This window comes from Melospiza georgiana, chromosome 9 (assembly GCF_028018845.1).
Source record: "Melospiza georgiana isolate bMelGeo1 chromosome 9, bMelGeo1.pri, whole genome shotgun sequence".
NCBI classification, from domain to species: Eukaryota; Metazoa; Chordata; class Aves; order Passeriformes; family Passerellidae; genus Melospiza; species Melospiza georgiana.
This window is the reverse complement of record NC_080438.1, coordinates 9,590,982-9,612,673: the sequence shown is the minus strand read 5'-3', so window position 1 is coordinate 9,612,673 and position 21,692 is coordinate 9,590,982. Positions and strand designations below refer to the sequence as shown.

Here is a 21,692-nt window from a genome sequence, read left to right as displayed (position 1 = left end):
CTTGAAATATCAAGTTTTTTATTAGTTATTATCCTTGTGTAAACTGATAAAACAAGTGTTAATCTGTGTCTCATGTCAACCTAGCTTCCACTCCATCTTCTGCAAGCAGATGTCTAATCAAATTCAAACAATGTATTAAAAAAAAATCTTACAAAGGTGTCACTCAGCACCCTCACAAAAAAAGAGAACGAGAAAATAGCATAGTCATACAAGCATGACTTGCTTGTAACCTGCCAAGACCACACACTAGATTATCACAGCCAACAATAAGTCTCAAAGGGAAAAGATAAGTGAAGTTTCAAGTCAGTGAAGAGGGAATAAAGAATAACTATCACTAGGATATGAGCTATTAAGAGCATATTTTGGCCCAGCTCCTAGAGCCAGCTGCCACTGAAATAATTTTGCTGAAAATCAGCAATATATTAATGACTTATGAGAAAGGAATAATGGGAGGCAATTCTAAAATTGTCACCTGATATCTCTCACTCTGTTTAGACCAACTCTCTAAATCTGACATTTGATCTACAAAAATGCTTGCAAGGAGAGCACGAAGAAATTATAATAAAAGGGAAAGTCACAGAATTGGTAAAACATAGTGTATCACTCTATACTTAAAAATGCTTGCAAAAATAGCAAGTACTTGTTTAAACTGAGAAGAAAACGTTAAGATTGGACATAGTTATATTTAGTACACAAAACAAGTAGAATTTGAAATGTTATTATCAATTCTTCTTTTAAATAAGACAAGAGTATGTAACAACTTTGTTACATAGACACAGTGAAATTGCATTCCCATTAAACAATATATAACTGCATAACAGAGCATGAAGGGTGGAGCTGAACACAAGTTTCAGACACCACTCATATTCAAAACATAGAGATATTCTGTGCCAATGACCCTGCTACTTAAGCAATCTGGCTCTGAATGGAGGAAAAGAAATTAAGTCAAGCAGACGATGTTGATCCATTGACAGCATGTGAAAACAGAACAGAAATAGACAGGAAGCAAACAAATATGAAATGCTTCCTTTGTAGCAGAATAATGATTGAAAACCTGTTTTAAATGCCTTCTGTAGTGTTTGTGCACTTCCTTCCCACATTTGAAATCTTACATCTCCATGATAGTGGAACACATGCATTGCTTCCAACTCACATGAGAATCCCCAGCTATGAGGCTGCAGAATCTTTCTACCAGAGAAAAACCACATTTTTTAGGCCTGCATTAATTACCCAAACTTCAGCAAGGCTGGTTGCATATGTCACTAATGGCTGAGGCATACAGGGCAAGGAGAAGTGACCCAGGACAGACTTGAAGCCTGTTTTTCCTATTTATATTTCAGTAACTGACCCAATCACCTACACTACAGAACCCATATTTTGCCTTGTTTTATAAACAACCCCAGCCACAAAATGTGCTCTCTATTGAAACCCTTAGATAAAAACATGAGTGGTTTGAAAACCCTGCCTCCCATTCTGTAGGAAACAGCCATTCCTATGAAGATATCGAGAGCCTGAGTTCCAGAGCTATCAGAACTAAGATTTGAGTTAAGGGTTTGAGGCAGCAGGCTGAACCATCAGTCTGCTGTATTGATGTTTAATCAGAAAAGAACCATTTTCTCTTGCCATTTAAACCAACATATAATTTCAAAGCATGATTAGAAACCAGGCCATTATCAATGCAGAAAACAAGTGCTTCACACCAAGAATAACATCTACAGAGCTAAAAAGCAGGAGAAAAACAACAGACTTCTCTACTTGCCCAAGAAAGTTACAGAGTACAAAATTAGTAGTTTTTTTTTTTGTTTGTTTAGGGTTTTTTTTTCTGTGTTTGTAGTAGATGGAGTTTTAATGGGAAAGGAACTAGAAGACATAAAAACTGATTTATCAGTTTTACCTGATTTTGAACTTAGGACTGAGTAACGTTAAAAAGAAAAAAAAGCAATATTACCATAAAATGATTGTGATTCTCTCCTTAGAAGGGTATGTACGCACACAGCTTTGGGTATGCATTATTTGGGTAGTTGCTAAACCACAGAAGTATTTACATTGAGTTCAACAGACCTGCTGAAGTATTTGCAACACAACAATAAAGCACAATGTCCTTGCTGTGACTGGGGCAAGGGAAGTCACATTTGGGTAAGACTCAGAGAATTCTGCTTTGGACAGAAGGGCTCAGCCACACAGACCTGGACTCTCAGTTTGCAAGACTAAAAAAAATATATTGCTTAAGTGACCTCCAATCCCCTAACATTAGTCAACTAACAGTTTTAAATTGATTAGTAAATGAATGTTTACCTCTAAGAGTCAGATGAAAATATTCACACTAGCAAAAAAGTCTGCTGAATTCAATAGCAGTACTAAAAATTTAAACCTTAATCCTCCAATGACTGCAAAATCACATAAAAATATAAAAAAGTTCCATTTCAGTAGGTAGTAGCTCCAGTTGGCAGTGAAATAAATAACCTGTGTGATAGCAGTAAGTGTCCATGTGGTTCCCTTTGAAGGAATCCTGTCTGTGCATTAAACCTATGTTTGTGTCACATTTTGTGATAGTATTTGTGGCCTATCTATTCAGCTAGAATATTTACATGGTCTGTAGTACAAGCTGTTGATTCAGTTCAGTTGTGCATTCAGCATGACTTTTAGATGTCCTGATTCTTGAACGCATAGTTATTCAACTTCAGCATTAAATAACTCCAGTTTAATATTTTATAAGTTGGAATAGAGTTATATATTCTGTATGTGCAGCTACTGCATGAAGACTTTTTTAGATATTAATATTTAACTGCTTGCCACTGCATACCCCCTGCCTATGGCTGAAAGTTTGTCTTTTCATGTTGGTCTATCCTGTTTCTCAAAAAGCATTACATAGTTCTGGTTCCCCTCCCAAGAAAGCAAATTTTTCAAACTACCAAAGACCCAAAGAATGGCATCAGTGAAGGATTAACAGCATAGAATAGCTTTCAAACAAGTGACTGCATAGTCCTTTACATTTACATTGGTTCCTTTTATTTTTACCTTGAAGGTCAGTGAAATTTTAAAACCTCTGAACTTATTTTCTCCTTTTCTTCTTCTTTTCTTCTTCTTTTCTTCTTCTTCCCTTCCCTTCCCTTCCCTTCCCTTCCCTTCCCTTCCCTTCCCTTCCCTTCCCTTCCCTTCCCTTCCCTTCCCTTCCCTTCCCTTCCCTTCCCTTCCCTTCCCTTCCCTTCCCTTCCCTTCCCTTCCCTTCCCTTCCCTTCCCTTCCCTTCCCTTCCCTTCCCTTCCCTTCCCTTCCCTTCCCTTCCCTTCCCTTCCCTTCCCTTCCCTTCCCTCTAGGTCTGAGAATACGATTATTCAATTTCTCTCTCAAGCTCCTAAGCTGTTTCCTATACATAATTCGTGTGCTCCTGGATGATCCTACACAAGGACTTGGATGGTAATGTTTGAGGGTTTTTTCCTCATTTCTGCTCTCAAAGCATTATTTAAGCTATAAGAAATAAATTATTAAATACACGAAGGGTTTGTTTTATGTCTTCCAGATATTTTGAAAGAATTACAAAGCTGCTCTTACATTGTGAATGGAAATAAGAACTAAAATAACAGTAATATTTTTCCCTTTACCACTAAAATAATCCTGTCTCTCTCCTTAGATACTGTGCATCAGATGTAATTGTGCAAACATATATTTGAGATGTGTTATTACATGACATTTCTATGTAAAATTGCAAATGTCTGATTCCCAGTTTATGCAACAATTCTTTTCGGATTTTGCTTAAATCACTTAAAACCCCAGATCCCAGAAATGGACAGTCAAATATATGAAAATGAGCTTTCATGCAGATGATATTGATGATCATTTTCTAGCCTTCTGCTTTCTCTAAACTCTTCAGAAGAGTGAGACCAAAGGTACTTTCTATACTCACAATGATTTATGGATATCATTTAGCACAATGATTTCTGGAATGATGTAGCACACCCTGAATTGCCAGTACGGTATTCTATATAGCCCTTTTTTTTTAAAATGTGTTACACAATTAATCACCAAATGTAGAAGAAATTGTGATTTATTTAATCCTGTACTTCTGTTGTATTTATATCCTGGGAATATTGAATTTCTTCAATTTTTAATGCTAATAAGGATCACATTTTATTAACATACTTTCTTTCACTTGATTTGATTGTCTTTAAATGCTGAAAGAAACAAAGCACATAAGAAATACTCAGCTTAGGATGATAGAACCAGCAGCCTTCACACAATTTTACATAGACACACATACTCCACACAATTTTTACATAGAGTTTGATTTCTAATTTTAATATTTGGATATCAGTTATATCTAGTAAGGGTAACACCAAAAAATCTAATGCAGGAGAAATACTCTATTTTGCAAGAATGAAATCCAAAAGAAAGAGAAGTTAAGAATATTTGCTTTATTCAGCAGTGCATGAGAGAAGGATATGTGAATAGGAAGTACAGAAGATACATTTGAGATTTTTTTGGGGGCAAAATTTATTGTGAGAAATTGTAAGTTCTGGAAAAGGGCCATGAAGAGATTTCCCTGAAAAACAAGACCCATAAAAAATTACTTTTGACTCTATTTATACCTTAGGATATCAGATGAAACAAACAGTAAAGTTTGCAAAAGAAGTTGTGGAGAAGAGGAAATCCATCCTTAGAAGTTTAGGCTAAGGGATTTAACATTTTCCGTCTAATCATGGTTTCTGGCAACCTGCAATTCTTTAAATATGAGACCTCTGGTGAGCGCAGATGAGTATATTGTACTGCATGGTTCTGTCTGGGTGTGCAGGACAGGTTAGAATATCAGACCTTGTGCCAAATATACTTCTGTATTTATGAGCCAGGATGCATATTCATATACATCTGCAGACTGCTGAATGCCTCACACTTCTCCTGGCATGTCCTTCAATCCAAGTGTTTTACAATTCACCAGAGAGTGTATTTATATTTTCTATACATGTTATTCCCTTACATGGTGTTGTGGTACATCTAAGAGACTAGTTGGTGTGTTCTGTCTCTGAATAACATTTGTCTGCCCGAGAAGATTCAGGTGAGTCCTGCCTGCTTACTAAGGCCCTAATCTTAGAAGCTGTGCCAGACAAACAAATGGCACCCCATTAATGCCCTAGAGATCCTGAGGGCCTGATACCAAAACTCCTGCTTGAATGCATTCTAAGGATGTGGTGATGTGAAAGAAAAAATAATTTCTAGGTACTCTGTCACAGCCCAATGAAAGAAACTACTCAGCATCCTGAGAGTGTGGCCACAGAAAATGTTTTCATCTGGTTGGTCTTAAAGTGAAAAATCTGGGAGGAATTCTTTTCATCAGATTATTTCCTGTTTTTCAGAAATGCCTGCACAAGTTGGTGTCTTTCATTTACTCCTTCAGGCACAGTGGGTGTACAGGAAAGAGTTCAGGAATAAAGCATCCTTATTAATTAATGGGTACAGTTTAACACTGTCCCACTCAAAGCTGGTCCATGTACAGTTGTTGCTAATCTGTGGGCTGCAGATCCCTTTATTTTCTGCTGACCTTGCTTGCCAAGGATGAGCAAGGATATTTGTCATCATTTACAAATGATATATTCCCACATCCTTATATGACCATGTAAAAGGAAGATTTGTGCCAGCAATTAAAGGCAAGATAACATGATGTGTATAATGGCCAATATTTTTACTTGGGTATCAGTTTTGTACTTGAAATATTGCTGCATATATCTCCAGCCCTCCTCACATCCTCAAAACAGGTTAGCAAGTGTAGTTTGCTGCAGTCTTTCTTGTTGAGAATGGGCTCTTTGTATCACAGCCTGTCCATGGGATAGGATTTCTAGGGTTTCTTGATCTTCAGTATATATTGTGTACTTAGTTCATCTTTACAAAGTATCATTTCAGTTGTCTTGTTCTTAAATTTGAAAAGAAATCTTCAAAAAATGTAACTGGAATGCTTCACACTCCTTTATCTACAGATATGGAACACGTAGAGCAGTACTTCCTAAAAGTTACTTTACTTTTAAAAATGTCTGTATTGATTGCCTTGGGTTTCAAACTATTGCATGTATTTCATAGACCAATTAATGATGTAATTAATATGCCTTTCCTCCCATATGTTATGACTGTGTTCCCATATACATTTGCTAATGGAAATGGACTTTGCATGGATGGTGTGGCAACTATCAGTAAGGAATTAAACCGGAGTTGTTCCAATCAAAACTACACACCTGGAACAATTGATTGGTGAGTTCCTAAGTTAAAACTGCAACCCAAAAGTCCACAGTATGGTGGGAAGGGACACAGGAAGACAAATGCATTTCCGTCTGGAGTGGTGGCATTTTAACATATAGTAGGGATTTCTATAAATCTCTACCCATTACTTATATTTCTGAATGTTCAAACTACATTTAATATTTTAATTATTTCTCTTGATTGCAAAGTGAACTGCTGGACTGGATGCTGGTGTGAAATCTGGGTTTCATCAATGCTGATACCTTGCAGAAATAAAAAAGAATGCCCTTAACTTAAAAAAACCAGTTCTGAGTAGCAGTATTATTAACAGGAATTTATTGTGCCATTGTCCCATTCCAGTGGTGCTGTGTCAAGTGCCTATTAGCATTGATAGGATTCTTCCAATATATCACAGCCCCTAACCATTTATATCGTTGTATAGATAGCAAATTGTTCACACAAAAGGATTGTCAGTTTTCCACAGGAACCTAATGATTTGCTGTGGATTAGAAATACAAGATATGTCAATACTCAGTAGGTAACTACTGATTTAAAGTTTTTATTACTAGGATTTTTTTTTCAATAAGTCTGCTCTAATTTCCATTCACATGTACAACATTTTTTTTGGTCTGAAACACCAGATTGTGATTAATTTCATATTTATTTCCTTACTGTAATGAACAGGTCTCCCATTATTTGGGTGAATCGAAGCTTACCTTTATGGGGATTACAGGTAATATGTGAATGACAAATTCAGTTATTTCCATGTAACAACTGCAGATGATATTGATTTACAGAGCTGTAGCAGTGTTGAAGGATACTTGGAAATGTTGATGTCAGCAAGGAAATCTTGAACACCAAGTACAGCAAAAGCATAAAGATCAGCTGATCTGTTCTGATTCTGTCTGTGAAATGTGGTTTTTCACTGAGAAAAACTTACTACTTTAGCTTCCAGATAGGTTATACCATTATATTCTCTCACCATGACTGGTGCAATACCAATGCAATGATTGTACCTCTATGTAATACACAATTGTCTAAGGGAAGAAGCCCTTGAAAACACTGTAGAATATGCACAGTTTGAATAATTTTTGACCTAGTGTTCAGATTATAAAATTTAATTTAAAAATATTGAGAGATTTATTTGTCTATGCATGCAGTACTTTTCTAATATGTCTCTTTGGTAAGGGTAAGAATTTATTTGAAAATAAAGCCTGAGTTTATCTAAAATTATTAATATATCAGCTTTGGAGAAGCTGATATATTTTGATTGCCTATTTTAATAATTTTGTATATTTTAATTCTTTTCCAAGTCATAGCATTCTTTTTAAACTTCTAGATAGAGACACTGTGCACCCTTCAGAGTTTTCAGCTGTAGGGAGCATTAATTTAAGATTTAAAATCCTGAGGCTTGACCTCAGGCTCCAGCCTGGTAGAATCCATCTTGATGGAATATCCCCATGATACACATTAAAATACAAATACTTTCTGTGCAAAGAACATCAGCAAATTATTAGTATCTATAAAGTAAGATAAGTATTAGGTATTTTGTTTTACTGTTTTGATATTTTAATATTTAAGTATTTTAAGCTATTTAATACACCCACTAACTACATAATCTAATTGGAAGCTGGTAAAATGAGCTCTACTGCATTTAAATCTTAATATCAATAGTTGTTCATCTGTATAATTTTTTTCTGCTTTCAACTTTCTGTATTATACACAGTAAGAAAAACAGTTGCTATTCCACACATTCACAACATCTTCACAAGAAAGTAAAGAGCTGACTGAGTTTGCTTATTTACAGCTTCTTTCTCTCTCTCTCTGTCATGTGGGAAGATTTTGGTACTGCTTAGGAATAAATGAAACTCAGAAAAATAACAATATCTAAGCTTCAAGCGAAATGCTCTTAGCTGAGAGAGTTTCAGAAGTTTCATGGAAGAGCTATTTTATATAATCTTTTATTTTCATTGTAATGTTAATATCTATTCTCTAGAAGCTGGTATTAATACTTATTTTTTTCACTTCACTTAAGGTGTCTGTGGCTGTAATAAGTCTCTTTGAAACTCTGTTGCTAAGTTATCTAAGCTACAAGGTAAGTACTCTTTGTTACTTTTAGGCAGAATTAATTAAAAACTAATGAGTTAAATATTTCAATCTAAAGTTTATGTACCTGTGCCCATGCTGGTGTACAAAGCAGGGAGTTGAGAAAAACACAATTTTTGAGGATGGCATAAAAGACACAGGCAGCCCTGTTTCCCAAATTTATGAGCAAACTCTAATATCTAAAGAGGGGAAGTCAATAATTAAATGCTCATTGTTTTCCATTGTAATTTGAAAACACATTCTCAAGGGTGACCTTGATTTTTTGACACTGATTTTAAGTTGTGCAGTTTTATTTGTCTGTCCATAATGTATTGGACACAATTGTCATTGATTTTAAATCTGTAGCTGTTCAATATATACAGTTCAAGGTTTAGCCCTCTAAAACTGTGCCCAGAACAACTAGGCCAAGACAGTACTTAAAAAAAAAAAATCAGATATCTACATACTTATGTTCATCTGTGTGATGCTATTGGAATAACATTTCAAAATGTCTTGAAGTCATTTGATGTGAATACAATGTATTTTTGTATTTGCATTCTCCTTTAAAAGTTAATTTTTAAAATATAATTATTCAGTTTTCTTCATTCTATTTTGTTCTGCTATATCTCTGCATTTTTAGTATCTTTAGGAGAAAAACACCAAAAGCATTTGAAATCATTTACCAAAGAAAATATGAAAATACTTGGTTACTAAAGCTGAAAATATCTTGGGGGATAATTTTTTTGGTATTATACTTTGTATTACTGACACTCAGTAGCTATCAGAGCCACTGCTGAATTTAGAGACTTGTATTTCAGTGTGCTTGCCAAGTGATCGTGGCATAAATGTTTTCCTTAGTGCCCAATAATGCTAAGAGGCTTGCAGTTGTCTGCTGTCTAAAAATTATTCTTCTTAATCCTTGGAGCATATATTATTTAAAGGTTGGGGTTATAAGTGCAAAACAATTATGAGCAGAAATAGTCCAAAATTTATATCCTGGTGTCTAAACAGTAAAGGGCAATCACATTTTGTGCTGTTCCTGACTTTATTGGGCAGCATTTTATCCTCATCCATTCTGCTTGTAATTTGTTTCAGTTTCAGTGGGTACAAAAGATGAATGCTTGGCAAATCTGCTTCCATGAGAAATTACTCATCAGTGTGTGATGGATGGAAAGCTCCACTACCCTGATTTGCTGCATACACCTGTCACAGAAGTTGAGGCAATTTTGTAGTTCCACTTCCTTTAAGAGAAAGAACTAAGGGATTAATCTAAGGAACAACAAAATTTCTCAGTCACATCAATCCACTTAATGCAAACACCTCCTTTCCTCTGGTCCTGTTTTCCTAGTTTTATTTTCACCATTTTTTTGAAGATAAGAATGGTGTTATTTCTTCCACTGTAAGGCTTTTCTGCACAGCCAAGGTGACCAAAGGTGCCTTGGATTATGTAAATCTGTGGCAGATTACTTATTTTGTGGAAACATTTTCAAAGCTTTCACCATTTAGGTGACTAACTTCTACAAGCCAGAGAATTAACAAGTGAGAAAACAAGAAAAAGATGATTGTGTTTGCATTGGAGTGCACGTTACTAGAATTTCACAAATAACCTTTAAAATGAATAAAGCAGTCATTTGAGAGAATACTCTGAGAGATTGACCTTTCTGATACCTGGCCCATGACATATGAGAAATGGTTCAACATGCAGAGTAGTGAGGGCAGAGTAGCATATCATGCTACTGTGACACAGTGAATTTGCATTTTTTATAGCTTTTAAGTGGATAGGAATGCAAAGGATGTAGCACAGCATTGTGATGCTCATCACTTGGATCCAGGAATTGAAGGTTTACAATCTGCATTCTCACAGCCTAAAGTATTACAGGAAGGTTTGTCCTTGGCCAGAATTCTGAAAGATGTCTACGTCCCAAACCTCAAAAATTACCACAGACATCTGGCAATGCTGCTTATGCCTGGTGCTCAGGTCCTCTCAGGGCTTTGAGCAGCACCATACATTCTCACTGCAAAAGGCAGTTTTGCAGAACTCTTGATGCATTTATGCATTTCCATGTGGAAGCCAGAATCCTACAGCTGCACACATCCCTAATTACCTGGAGCCCATCCATACTGGCACTTTGCCTGCACAGTTAAATTATGTGACATTTCTTCTCTGTAATGCAGAGGAGGAAACTCCTAATGTTAAAAATGAGGAAATTTGTGAAATCACAAAATGGTTACGTTTGAAAAATCAGATTTGATTTTGATTTTACTATTCATACAAAACCCTCTCAGTTTGCAGCCTCATGATTTCACTTGTATGTCTGACTCCAACCAATTGCAATTACATGGAAGACAACAATCCCTGTCCCTGAGGTATAGTGGCTTCCAGATGTGGAGAGTTAAAAATGGAGAAAGAATTATATATGATAGGGAGGTTGTATTTAATTTTCAGTGGCTGTATCAGGTGGTTATTTTTTTAGCAAAGATGAACATGTTATTGCAACTGAAAATATAATGCTCTACTGCAAATTCTTGTAATACTGCCATGGTATGTGCTACACTATTATTGCATTACCTATGATGGAGCCCTGCTACACAGCATTAGTAAAGCTGTGAGTCACTGAAGTTCAACTACCTTCCTTTTGTAATATGTGGATTTTCTTCTCAACATTTAATCAGTCACAGCCACTGCACAGATTTGGAAAAAAAGTAGAATTATCCCCATCCTGTTGCTAGCAGTAAGTAAATTAAAAGATCAATGCCGCTCCACTGAAATATGTGGGAAGACCTCTCATTTCATGGAAGCAAGATCAAGTTCCAAAAAGCCCCGAAGTGTACAGAACAACACTGTTCTGAAGTGTTGGCGGCAGAAACAGAGAACTTGATATTTTAGTCCTAATTCAAATATTAAACACTTGATTTGTTCCTTACTTCCCTTGCCAAAACAGTTGGGAAAGAAAAGATACAAAGTAAGGTAAATGATAAATGCAAAGGATGAAAGGAAGGAGATTTAAAAGTGCATATCTTTTACTTGGGAAGTACATTATGATAACCTGTAGGAAAAAAGGTTCCACAGTGATCTGTATTCCGTATTCACATGTGTTTAAATCTGAGATGAATGACATTCCTTAATTTCAGGTGTGGGAGAGACTCCCTGTGCTTCATTAGGTCATCACATGTATTTCTCTTCAGAAATTTGCTTGTAAGCTGACTGACATTGTGGGTTTTTTTTCCTTTTCTTTGAAGGGAAATATCTGGGAACAAATTCTGAGAATACCCTTTCTCCTGGAAATAATTAATGCTGTCCCTTTCATCATCACGGTAAACATATTTGAATTAATACATTTGCACATTGCACTTCTATAGCTGCACAAATACTCTTACTTTTAAAAGATTTTATTTAAATTTTATTCTAATGTGGATGATGAGTTTGTGCCTATGGGAACAGAAATTTGCCAACAAGAAGAAAATAATTTGCTGCTGGAGTAAAGCCATACAGATAACTTTCCACTTCTTCCATGGGCACAATCAAAACCAAAACCCTCTAACTCCAACTACAGCACAATCAATAAAATAAACCAGATGGTTGTAGAAATGGAAGAATCACTCATGTCTGCAGTGAAAACTGTGTTCCTATTTTATCTAATTATCTTGCATGTGGTTAATCACAAAGGAAGACAAAAATGTTATTTAAAGCCAAATCTCACGCTAGAAACACATTAATAGTAAGTGTTTTTCCCAAGTGTTTCATTGCTGCTTGAATAGTAAAGCTCTATTCCTCATCAGAAAAGCTCCTAATGAATTTGTTAATTCTTCTTGCAGATTTTCTGGCCAGTCCTAAGAAACCTGTTTATTCCTGTATTTTTAAATTGCTGGCTGGCAAAGCATGCTTTAGAAAATATGATTGTAAGTATGCAAAGGAAATAAATATTCTAGAGTTGTGAGGTTTTTTGTATATTGTCTTTAGGGGGATTTTGGCAGTACAGTCTAACCGTAATAGGAAGCTAACCAGATCTGTATTTAGATTCTCCAAATGGTCAAGCATTACTAAGCTACTTTCTGCATCAAAATGAGAAAAAAGTAAGACATGAAATGAAATCTCAATTAGTATAAATTGTTACTGTGCCAATGCAGGAAATGGCAGTGTATGGTTCTTTTGCTACTCTGCCATTCATACACAATTGCAGGGAACTCAACTGTTAGGCCATAATTGGGCCTTGCAGCCTGTAATTTGTAAACTAGACATGAGCAGACCTCAAGGCAGCTTGCAATAGGATCAGAATTGTGCTGGGACGAACAAAGAACTACTTAAATAATCACAGAATCACAGCTGGCCCTTCTGCACCTTCTGTATTATCAGCAAACTCATAAATTCATTTGGGTGACTGCATTGCTATCAGGGTACTTCATATTTCCTCTACAGAATCAGATCCCGACTTACTGGTTCAAACCCAAAAATAACACCTATTTTCCATTACTACAGAATGATCTTCACCGAGCCATCCAACGCACACAGTCCGCAATGTTTAACCAAGTGCTCATTTTAATATCTACCTTACTATGTCTCATCTTCACTTGGTAAGTGGCCAAATCCCCTCTGTTTTTGTTATACATGTTGGCTTGCCTGGTGGAAAGCATGCAGTGACATAAGAAGGGTGAAACACTTCAGTGAAAGTGTTAACTAGCACCTGTACTGCTGGGGTGTGGAGTCCTTCTCACTCTAAGGAAGGAAATAGAGATGATGCAAAAACACAGGATAAAGCAGGGGGGCTTTACATATATACCAACCTCAGCAGAGAAGTCACTCACATGTGAAGAGTACCAACAGAAGTATATTGACCCACACCAAGGTCTCCTTCCTCTGTCTGCTGGGACAGAGAAGTATGTGCAATGTCTCAGCCGTAAGGCTTTGACCGAGTCAGGTTCTCCTAAGGATTACAGGGCATAGCTGTTTATAATCCAGATTACAGACAGTGTAGAATGCATTGATCTAGAGTTCTGATGGCACTGGATGGTAGGTTCAAACAACCAAAATGTATTACTCTGAAGAATGTTTTGCTGCAAGACCTGAAAAACTTGAATTGACATCCACAGGAAACACTACTCCATTGCCCCATGTTTATATTGTGCCAGAGAGATATGGTGTTAGCCAGGGCTGGAGGCACATGAAGGAGGCTGCATGATTAGTCTGGCTATCCAGTAGCTCTGTAGCTTACTTAACATAAAGAACTTTCTCATGAGTGGTGCCTGAGAATTGAGAATCATACTCAGGGGCAATACAGGGCTGTGGTACAGTGTGATACAAGCTGGTGCACTAAAGGACAGTGAAGAGAGAAGATGGTTCTGTGTGGAAAGGCTAAATCACCTGTATTTGTTTTGCCAGACAAGATGCCTTTAGGTCAGCACATTGATAAAGTTTGGTGTGTCATTTTGGAGACAGTAATTAGATTTTCTCTTACTTTATTTCTCTAGCTTGCTTTTCTGATAGTCACTGTTATGTGCTGCCTAACCCTTTTGGTAATAAGTGTATCATAGCACATGGCTTTTTAGAGGAGAAGTTTGCTCTAGCCAGGCTAAATGAATGGTCCAATTTTACCCTTTGTCTTAGGGCCACACACACGCTTAATAACAAATGCTGCCTGTTCCAGACAGTAATGAATTTTTGTGATATTTAAACTCCTGTTGAACCTGATGTAATTTTATATGCATAAGGACTTGGACATTTTTAATATTGCTTTTTAGTTTTTTACAGTACAAGGTGCTATTGAGTAAATATTCCTTCACCTTTTTTACCTACCCACTTCAATATTTTACTGAAATGCTGCACAGCAGCAAAATGCTGCTGACCAGCAGGGTCTGCGGTAACTGACAGTAAAACATGCAGGAAGTGGCAAGCTCACCTGTAATTATGGCTGGGCTCAACAGCTGCAGATACTGCTTCATTATAGTTCATTATTTACTGACCTAGGACTGACCCTGCTAGACTTGAAAAGAAGCTAAATGAGATGAAACACCCAGTAAAGCAGTAACTAAGGAAACAAAGCACTTTTTGACTGAGAATAGTAGTTCAAACATCTGCAGCTTCTCTAAGACTGGAGTCATGTTCAAGTGATTGTTACTCTTGTCTATGTGAACACACATAATGGCATTTTTACACATTCTTTCTTTATACTACTGATTAAATATTTAAAATACCCAAAAGAACCTCTATAAACAGTCCAAATCAATTAACTTATAGTCTGATTATGTTAATTTATGGTGAATTTGAGAGAGTGTTTAATTTTATAGACATCATATAGAGCTGATATGAGTTCCTTCTAGCTGAAGGAGGACCCAAGTCCACTGCTGGAATCTGTGCTCTTAAGGGTGCCTTTCACCAGACTCATCTTTCATGTTTCTGCAAAGGCAGGCAGTACCCAGGTTACTAGCCCCAAACATGTTTGGGAGCCAGCACTGGCACAACACACAAAACTTTTCAGTCCTCACCAGTCTGTTCTCATTAGCATGCTTTGGTTCCATTTAGAAACACTGCCCTGCTCCATGTAGTGCCATGGCTCAGTAAAGCAAAATGACTAAGCCTGGATTAGTACAGTGCCTCCAGTAGCAGGGCACTTTCCCCTCAGAGGATGAGGGACATGCTCCTGGTGTGCTTTTGGCACCACTGGTACCTGCCCTCATCGAGCCTCCCTGCTGACACTCAGGGCCTGGGTGGATTCAACTGAAACCCCACAGCCCCCTTAGCTCCTGCCTGCCAGGCTTGTGCCATCTGCTGCAAGAGCAACATCACATCAGCACTTGTGAAGCCAATATAGCTTTAAAACACAGGGTTTTCTGTTCAAAGCCACCTTTTTTTGGCAGACACATAGACAGAGATGGAATGGAGCTTTTTATGGGAATTACATGATTTTATAAGATGGTATGAAGCCCAGAAAGATTCCTCACGGCTTTGTTCCTGTCTGCATATAATAAGAATTTTCAAAATAACTTTACCATAACTAGCAGGAAACCCACAGAAAATGATTTTCACCTCGTACATCATTTGTAAAGCCCTCATTTACATTTCCACATCAGAATCTTGTAAGTGGTGGTTACAAAGATAGGCACATGCCAGTTTATGTCTTACAACTCAGGTGGAAGCTTTCCAATGAAAACTAAAAAAAATAAGTTATCTGAGGTTACAACTGATTGGCTAATCTCACAGTTTTTAGATACCGTTGTTCAGGTTGTCCTTTGCACTCAGAGTATAGTAGAAAAAGGCTTCTTCTGTGTTTTTGTATAGAGCTGACAATTTTCAATGTTATTACAGAACAAACAGTAATCACAACAAAATTTATGCTCTACTCCACTCTTTGCTCTTTGGCGATAATTGTTTATGGATGTGGGGGTGGAACTCATTTGCAGGTCAGTAAATCTATAAGACCATTTTCAGGTATCTGTAATTTATAGATTACATACAAGGGTTTTTTTTCTCTCTCTTATTTCCTGACTTCAAAGATAGATTAGGCTGTCCAATGATTTTCTTTCTTTAAACATCTCAGTGGCCTTGTAACCAGAGCAATTTTACATCTACTAAAATATGTGTGCTCCAATATGACAGACTGTTCAGCAGTTACTATTGAGAGTGTTCTAGTGAGAGTTATAGACCTAGTCATAATATGTGTTGTGTCATTAAGCTAATGGATGTTTGCACTTGTTTGTCAAATGGAATACTAATTATTTCTGTAAACTGTACAAGAAGACAAATAACAGTGAATGAGTATTTCAGGCATCTTTCTGTGACACAGTGAATCATCTATTAAGAGTTATTTTGAATTTTAAAGCAGTGTTAGTCATATATCACCAGTGTAGAGTGATTAGCTTGTGAAGGAAGTGGCTACAAATTCTTTGAGATGGACAATTAATTTTTCATACTCAAACCTGCCCAAACTTTGCTTATGCTTTCATGGAAAGCTCACTGAGGTCAGTCTTAACATGTTTTTACACCTCAGTGCTTTCATCATAAGAAAATAAGGATGTTTTCACTCAGTAACTTACAGAATACCTGTAGAATGCCAGTGCTGTAGCCTCAATGGCAGTTACCCACTCACAGTTCTCATCCAGAGGGAGCAGTAGGAGTGAGTTGCTTGAAGGGATGAAGACAAATCCCAACAATGATCTAGTCCTAACAAGACAAGTCAAGGCCTTATGATTTGGAACAGTGTCCAAATTCCAAATGTGTCCAGAGAAGAAAAGCCACCCAACCAAGAAAGGATTAATCACAGAAGATTTTAGAGAGGAAAAGGTATCTCAATGCTCCAGTTCCCTTTATTTTCAATAAGTAGATATAAACACCTCAGAAGGTGATATGAAGGGAGCTAAATCACCCCAAGGAGGTCTTGACTTACCTTTCTGTGTTAATTGTGACTGGAGCATAATGGCAGTTATCTGAGAAAGATGTCTAACCTTAAGTAGGATGAAAAGTGTTGGTGTATTATGTAATGTAAGATAAAATGTGGATTTTTGGATCTGCAGTTCTTTCTGTGATGTTATGTTTTGTTTTACATCAGTCTCAGTGTTCAGGACCAGTCTCAGTGTTCAGGACCAGTCTCAGTTTGATTGAGAGAGATTTTCTGTATATCAGGACAGCACAAGATAAGACTGGCTTTCTGTCTTTTAGAATCCAATTATTCTAAAGTATTAAAGCATGTGAAATTTCAGGAGCTAACAGAATAAACAAGAGTTTCAGAATTTAAATCCCGGAATATTATAAAACACTAATTGAAAGTTCAAAGTAACTGTAAATAATACAAAATGAATTGTTCAGCTATTACAAGAATCCCACAAAGCGCTGAAGTAATAGCAGTGGTACTTTTCTTTCTCTGAAACCAAGCAGATCTGTCAGGAACGTATTTGTTTCAAACACGGGGTCTCTGTTCTTTTTTCTGAAGTATCCCAGTGCAGCGCTCTCCAAACATCAGCAAGTAGATCTGGAAGTAGGGCAGTGGCACATGCAGTACCTTCCACATGCACTGGAGCAATCCCACCCTCCCCCTGTCCTGCTGCTCAGTTCCTGGAACCAGGGCAGCCTGGGTGGGTGCTTTCTCTGGGCATGTGTGCAAGGAAAATTGAGGTCGAGTTCAGACACTGCTTTAACACTTCCTTAAGTGAGGGGACGGTGAAAAGGCTGTGCAGCTCCTGGGAGGTCAACAGCAAAGCATTTCCTAAAATATCCACTTGCTATTTGTGAGCAAATAATCTACAAATTCAGCTAGAGTTTATGTGAAATACTGCCTTCTGGGAGAAACTGTGTGCCTGAAATCAAGGCCAACATTCTTGTGAGCTTTGGTACGAAAAACACATATTGAATACAGAGTTTATCTCTTTTAGGTACAGAAACTTCTAAGTTGGCTTTGCTGAAATCTGCTGTATGAGACACATGCAAAAAGAGTGTTGCCAAAAATAGTTGCTAATTTTGATTATTTAAATGAAAGAAATTCAGAAAAAACTCTTAAGAGTTTCTCTTGGAATTCATGGGATAGCCACACTTCTTTCAGCATTGCTAGCACTGGGATCCATCTGCTTACATGCCTATGATTAGTACTGAAATGGCCAAGGCTTTTCAAAAGGTGACCAAATGTAATAGAAAATTACCATGAAAGAATGAAATAAAACCCACAATTGTTTCTTTGATGAATGCCTTTTCATATTTTTATGCAACTATTGTATTGTGACAAAACAAATATTACCATATACAATTTTCTTTTTTGCTAGCTCTGTATTTGTAATAATACACTTCAAAAATATTTTTGCCTATTTAAGTTCAAGAGTTCAAATCTGAAAAAAGCATGTGGGTGATTAGTGCTTTTGAGGAGTGCTGCTGAAGATTGTAGGATAAGGATGGGTGCTGGTTGGCTGCTTGTGAAAGGCAGATCAGAAATCATGTATTACAGGGAGAGCAGAAGTATTGAAGCTCAATCAGAAGTCTTTTTGGCTACCCATCAAAGACAGTTTCTATGGAAACCTAGATAATTATGCAGTGATTTTCATGCTATTTTAGTTATTAATTTGGTAGTGACATAATATTTCCTTTGTTAATCTTTTTAGATGTTTCTACATAGTTATTTCTAAAATAATTAGGTCAGCATCTTTCCCATGGCTCATGCAGGGAATTCTCTGTGCCACTGATGTAATGGAATATTTAAAACTAGACACAGACACCAGCAAAATTAATAACAATTTAAGTAGTCTATTTACTGTGATCTGTGGAAAAAAGTCATAAAGGTTAGAAGGTTCAATCTCAATTATCTTCCTAGTGTGAGAGATACATTTATAGTCATCTTGTTTGCTTAAAATAAAAAATAATCAGACTAAATGATAGCTCAGAAAGCTGCCTTCACAAAGCCTCTCTGAAATGGAGCATCAACAGCATTATTTATAAGCAAATTCTCCTATTTGGAATATATATATAAATATTAAATTAAGCAATTCAACAGTGTGATTATCTTCTTTTATTTCACCCTGGAAAATGAGTCAGCTTCATGTACTTGTGATCTTTTTAAGCTACAAACTTTGCTAATTTGACCAGGTTGCAGGTCATTTGTTAATCTGAAAATCAGTAGTTCCAAACTAAATGTAGATAAAGGTGGGCAAAGTTAAATTTGTATAAATTTGAAAAGCAAAATTAACTTAACCACATTTTTTGTTCTCTGTTGTAGCATACAGTATCTCAGTATTTCGGTACAATACCGTATGTACCTTTACATTATAGGTCAGGTGAATCATCCTTTGACAATTAATGTAATTGCAATTTCACAGTCTGTTCTGTGTATAGTATATTCTATAAACCAGTATTTTAAATTGACACTGGGAAGAATTTTCAGCCTCTCTTGCAAGGCCTTTTCTCTTGGTGGAAGTCAGACATCGAGTACTTACTTACCTTTCTGAAAGTTGCAGCCTCTATCCTCTGAAGCATTTTTATCTTTCTCTTCTAATAATTTTTTAATGCCATGTGAAGTATTGAAACTTCAGTAATCAGAATATGCGTATTTAAGGAGAGTGCAAATCATGTATTCAAAACTAAGCCCCTGCCCAAGAAGGAGATAAAATGTCACTCAGGCTCCTTCCCAATATTTTCCCCAATAACTTCCATGGGATGTAAAAATCTCTCTCAAATAGAAAGTGCTGCTGATATTTACATCAATAATCTTGACTACATTTAATTAAAGATGCATTGAGAATATTAGGGAGTCACAATATTTTGGAAAACATTATGGACTCTGAATATGCAATTGGGAGAATTTCAGCTTTTATTATCATGACATCTTGCAATAGAGTAATAGTATTACCAGATACCATGACAAGCAGAGCTTGTTCTGGCAGCAGAGACCAATTACCATTACAAATGGAGGAAAAAACAGCAAATGATTTTGAGTCATATAACATTTGGACTGTTAGAAATACAGTTCTAAGACTGCATCTCTATGGTGTCCTTTCTCCAGCAATCGTATTTTGAATTCTGTGAGAGATAATAAAATCAAGCTTATTGCGAATATTAACTAATTATGGCTTGCCAACACATGCAAAGCAACATGCAAAATTCCTCAAAGTTGGTCTAAATGCATTCCTGTTCTTGTTCCTTTGCAGGAACAAAGCATAAAATAGTGACTGTGAGGAATCTGTAATGCCTCAGTAAAATAAAAAAATTAAACACAGCAATATATGTCATAAAATGGGGTTTGGAGAAAATCTAGAAGTGATTATCCAAAGAGCAAGGTTAAATAAGGAATAACAAAGAAAAATAGAATGCTGTATTCCATTAAAAAACCCCAGACAATGACTGTATTTTAATATGTGCAATATGCATTTGAGATGTGCATGTCTTCAAAATTATCAACACTTGACAAAGATTCAGAGGAAAAATGCAGTTAGATGAAAGGATTTGACAGAGGGAGCCAGGGAGGTGAACTAAGCAGGCATGCAGATTATTAGGATGTAAGTTTTCTAATTGCTTTCCATTGGTTTATAAACACACAAGCTTGTAAATAGATCCCTTGTGTGAGAATATAAATGTTAGATATGCAAGAGATGTTTGTTACCTTCAGAACAACAGTGACAAGAATAACTTCTGGAAAATAAAATGCTGGAATGAAAGTTGATCTGGAGTGTAACAGAGACTGCAGGATGTGAAATACTGCATGATCACACTGGCAAAATAAATCTTAGGTTTTGGTTTGGCTTTGGGAAGATTTAAATAAAAACAGGTAAAGTTCCCCTTAAAGGGTCAATTTGATATACAAACCAAGTGTTAGAACCCTCAGTCTTCCATCTTTTTCCTTACAAGAAGGCATTACATTTCATAAGCTTCATTTTTTCTTTGCAGTAAAAAGAAAAACTTGATACTCACATGCTGTCTTTGAAACTATTCTATCATTGTAGACAGTAGCAAATAGAATGCCAGGTGTAATAATGGTGAGTACTTATGTTGAGAATGTTCATGGTAAATACTTCACCATTCAGTAGCTGGCATCAAACCATCGTCACTCACAATTCCTGGCTCAAAAATAAAGTTGTCATTAGCATGCAGACTTAAAAAAATAAATGTATCTTTCATTGACTGATTTATTAGGCTGATAAGCCATTTATTTTACTTTACAAAGATTTGGTGTTTGCAGTGGTTTATGCTAACACATGTAACTGTGTTATCAGATGCCATCAGTTATTCTGGTTCTCCAGTGGGCATTATACTGATTTGGGATCAGCATAACTCTTCAGTGCTTTGTTGACTTTTGTTGTCTGTTTCACATTCCAACTATGTTTTAAGGGTGTGAAATTTAGCCAAGTTCATATTTCTCAAATTAGAAAGAGAAGGGTTAAAAAAGTTGTTTGATGTACCTTTGGCCATGCAAACATAACATGACACCAGCCACCATTCCCTCACTCTGTGTCTGTATTCAGCATAACTTTTTGGCATGTTGAAAGCACATCTCAGAGGCTTTGGCAGAGATCAGGTTGTGATACAAGATCATCTAAAAAGAAGGATTTTAATGCACTTACCATGGTTTTTAAAAGGAAAAAAATCACATCTAGAATGCACAAAAAAAATCTATTCTGTATAGTTGATATTCCATTAGAAATTACTATAATGTTTAGACAGATGTTTTTCACAGAAGTGAAGAGGCACAGTCAGCCACAGTGTATCACACTTAGGTGATAAATACACATATACCAGTAGTTTGAGGTATAGACTTTTTAGTGTATAATCCAAATAAACAGCACTCTGATTAGTGAGTTCTGTACTTCCACTAGCAATTAAAACCTTCTAAAAATATGTTTAAAAAGTTAGTAAATTAGTCGAATTGTGTTATCTCAACCTCAGTCAAACAGCTAACTGTACTTATAAAGGAATTCAGATAT

At 36.4% G+C, this 21,692-nt stretch overlaps 1 protein-coding gene across 1 annotated transcript in view; it reads left to right on the top strand.

Annotated features, from left to right (window-relative positions):
- Positions 1–21,692, top strand: part of KCNT2 (potassium sodium-activated channel subfamily T member 2) — a 117,462-nt gene that overhangs the window by 29,632 nt on the left and 66,138 nt on the right. The window contains exons 3-9 of the mRNA XM_058030027.1: positions 3,317–3,416; positions 6,177–6,233; positions 6,906–6,954; positions 8,257–8,316; positions 11,547–11,621; positions 12,123–12,206; positions 12,784–12,878. Coding sequence (XP_057886010.1) covers positions 3,317–3,416; positions 6,177–6,233; positions 6,906–6,954; positions 8,257–8,316; positions 11,547–11,621; positions 12,123–12,206; positions 12,784–12,878 — 520 coding nt within the window. The remainder of the gene's footprint in view (positions 1–3,316; positions 3,417–6,176; positions 6,234–6,905; positions 6,955–8,256; positions 8,317–11,546; positions 11,622–12,122; positions 12,207–12,783; positions 12,879–21,692) is intronic.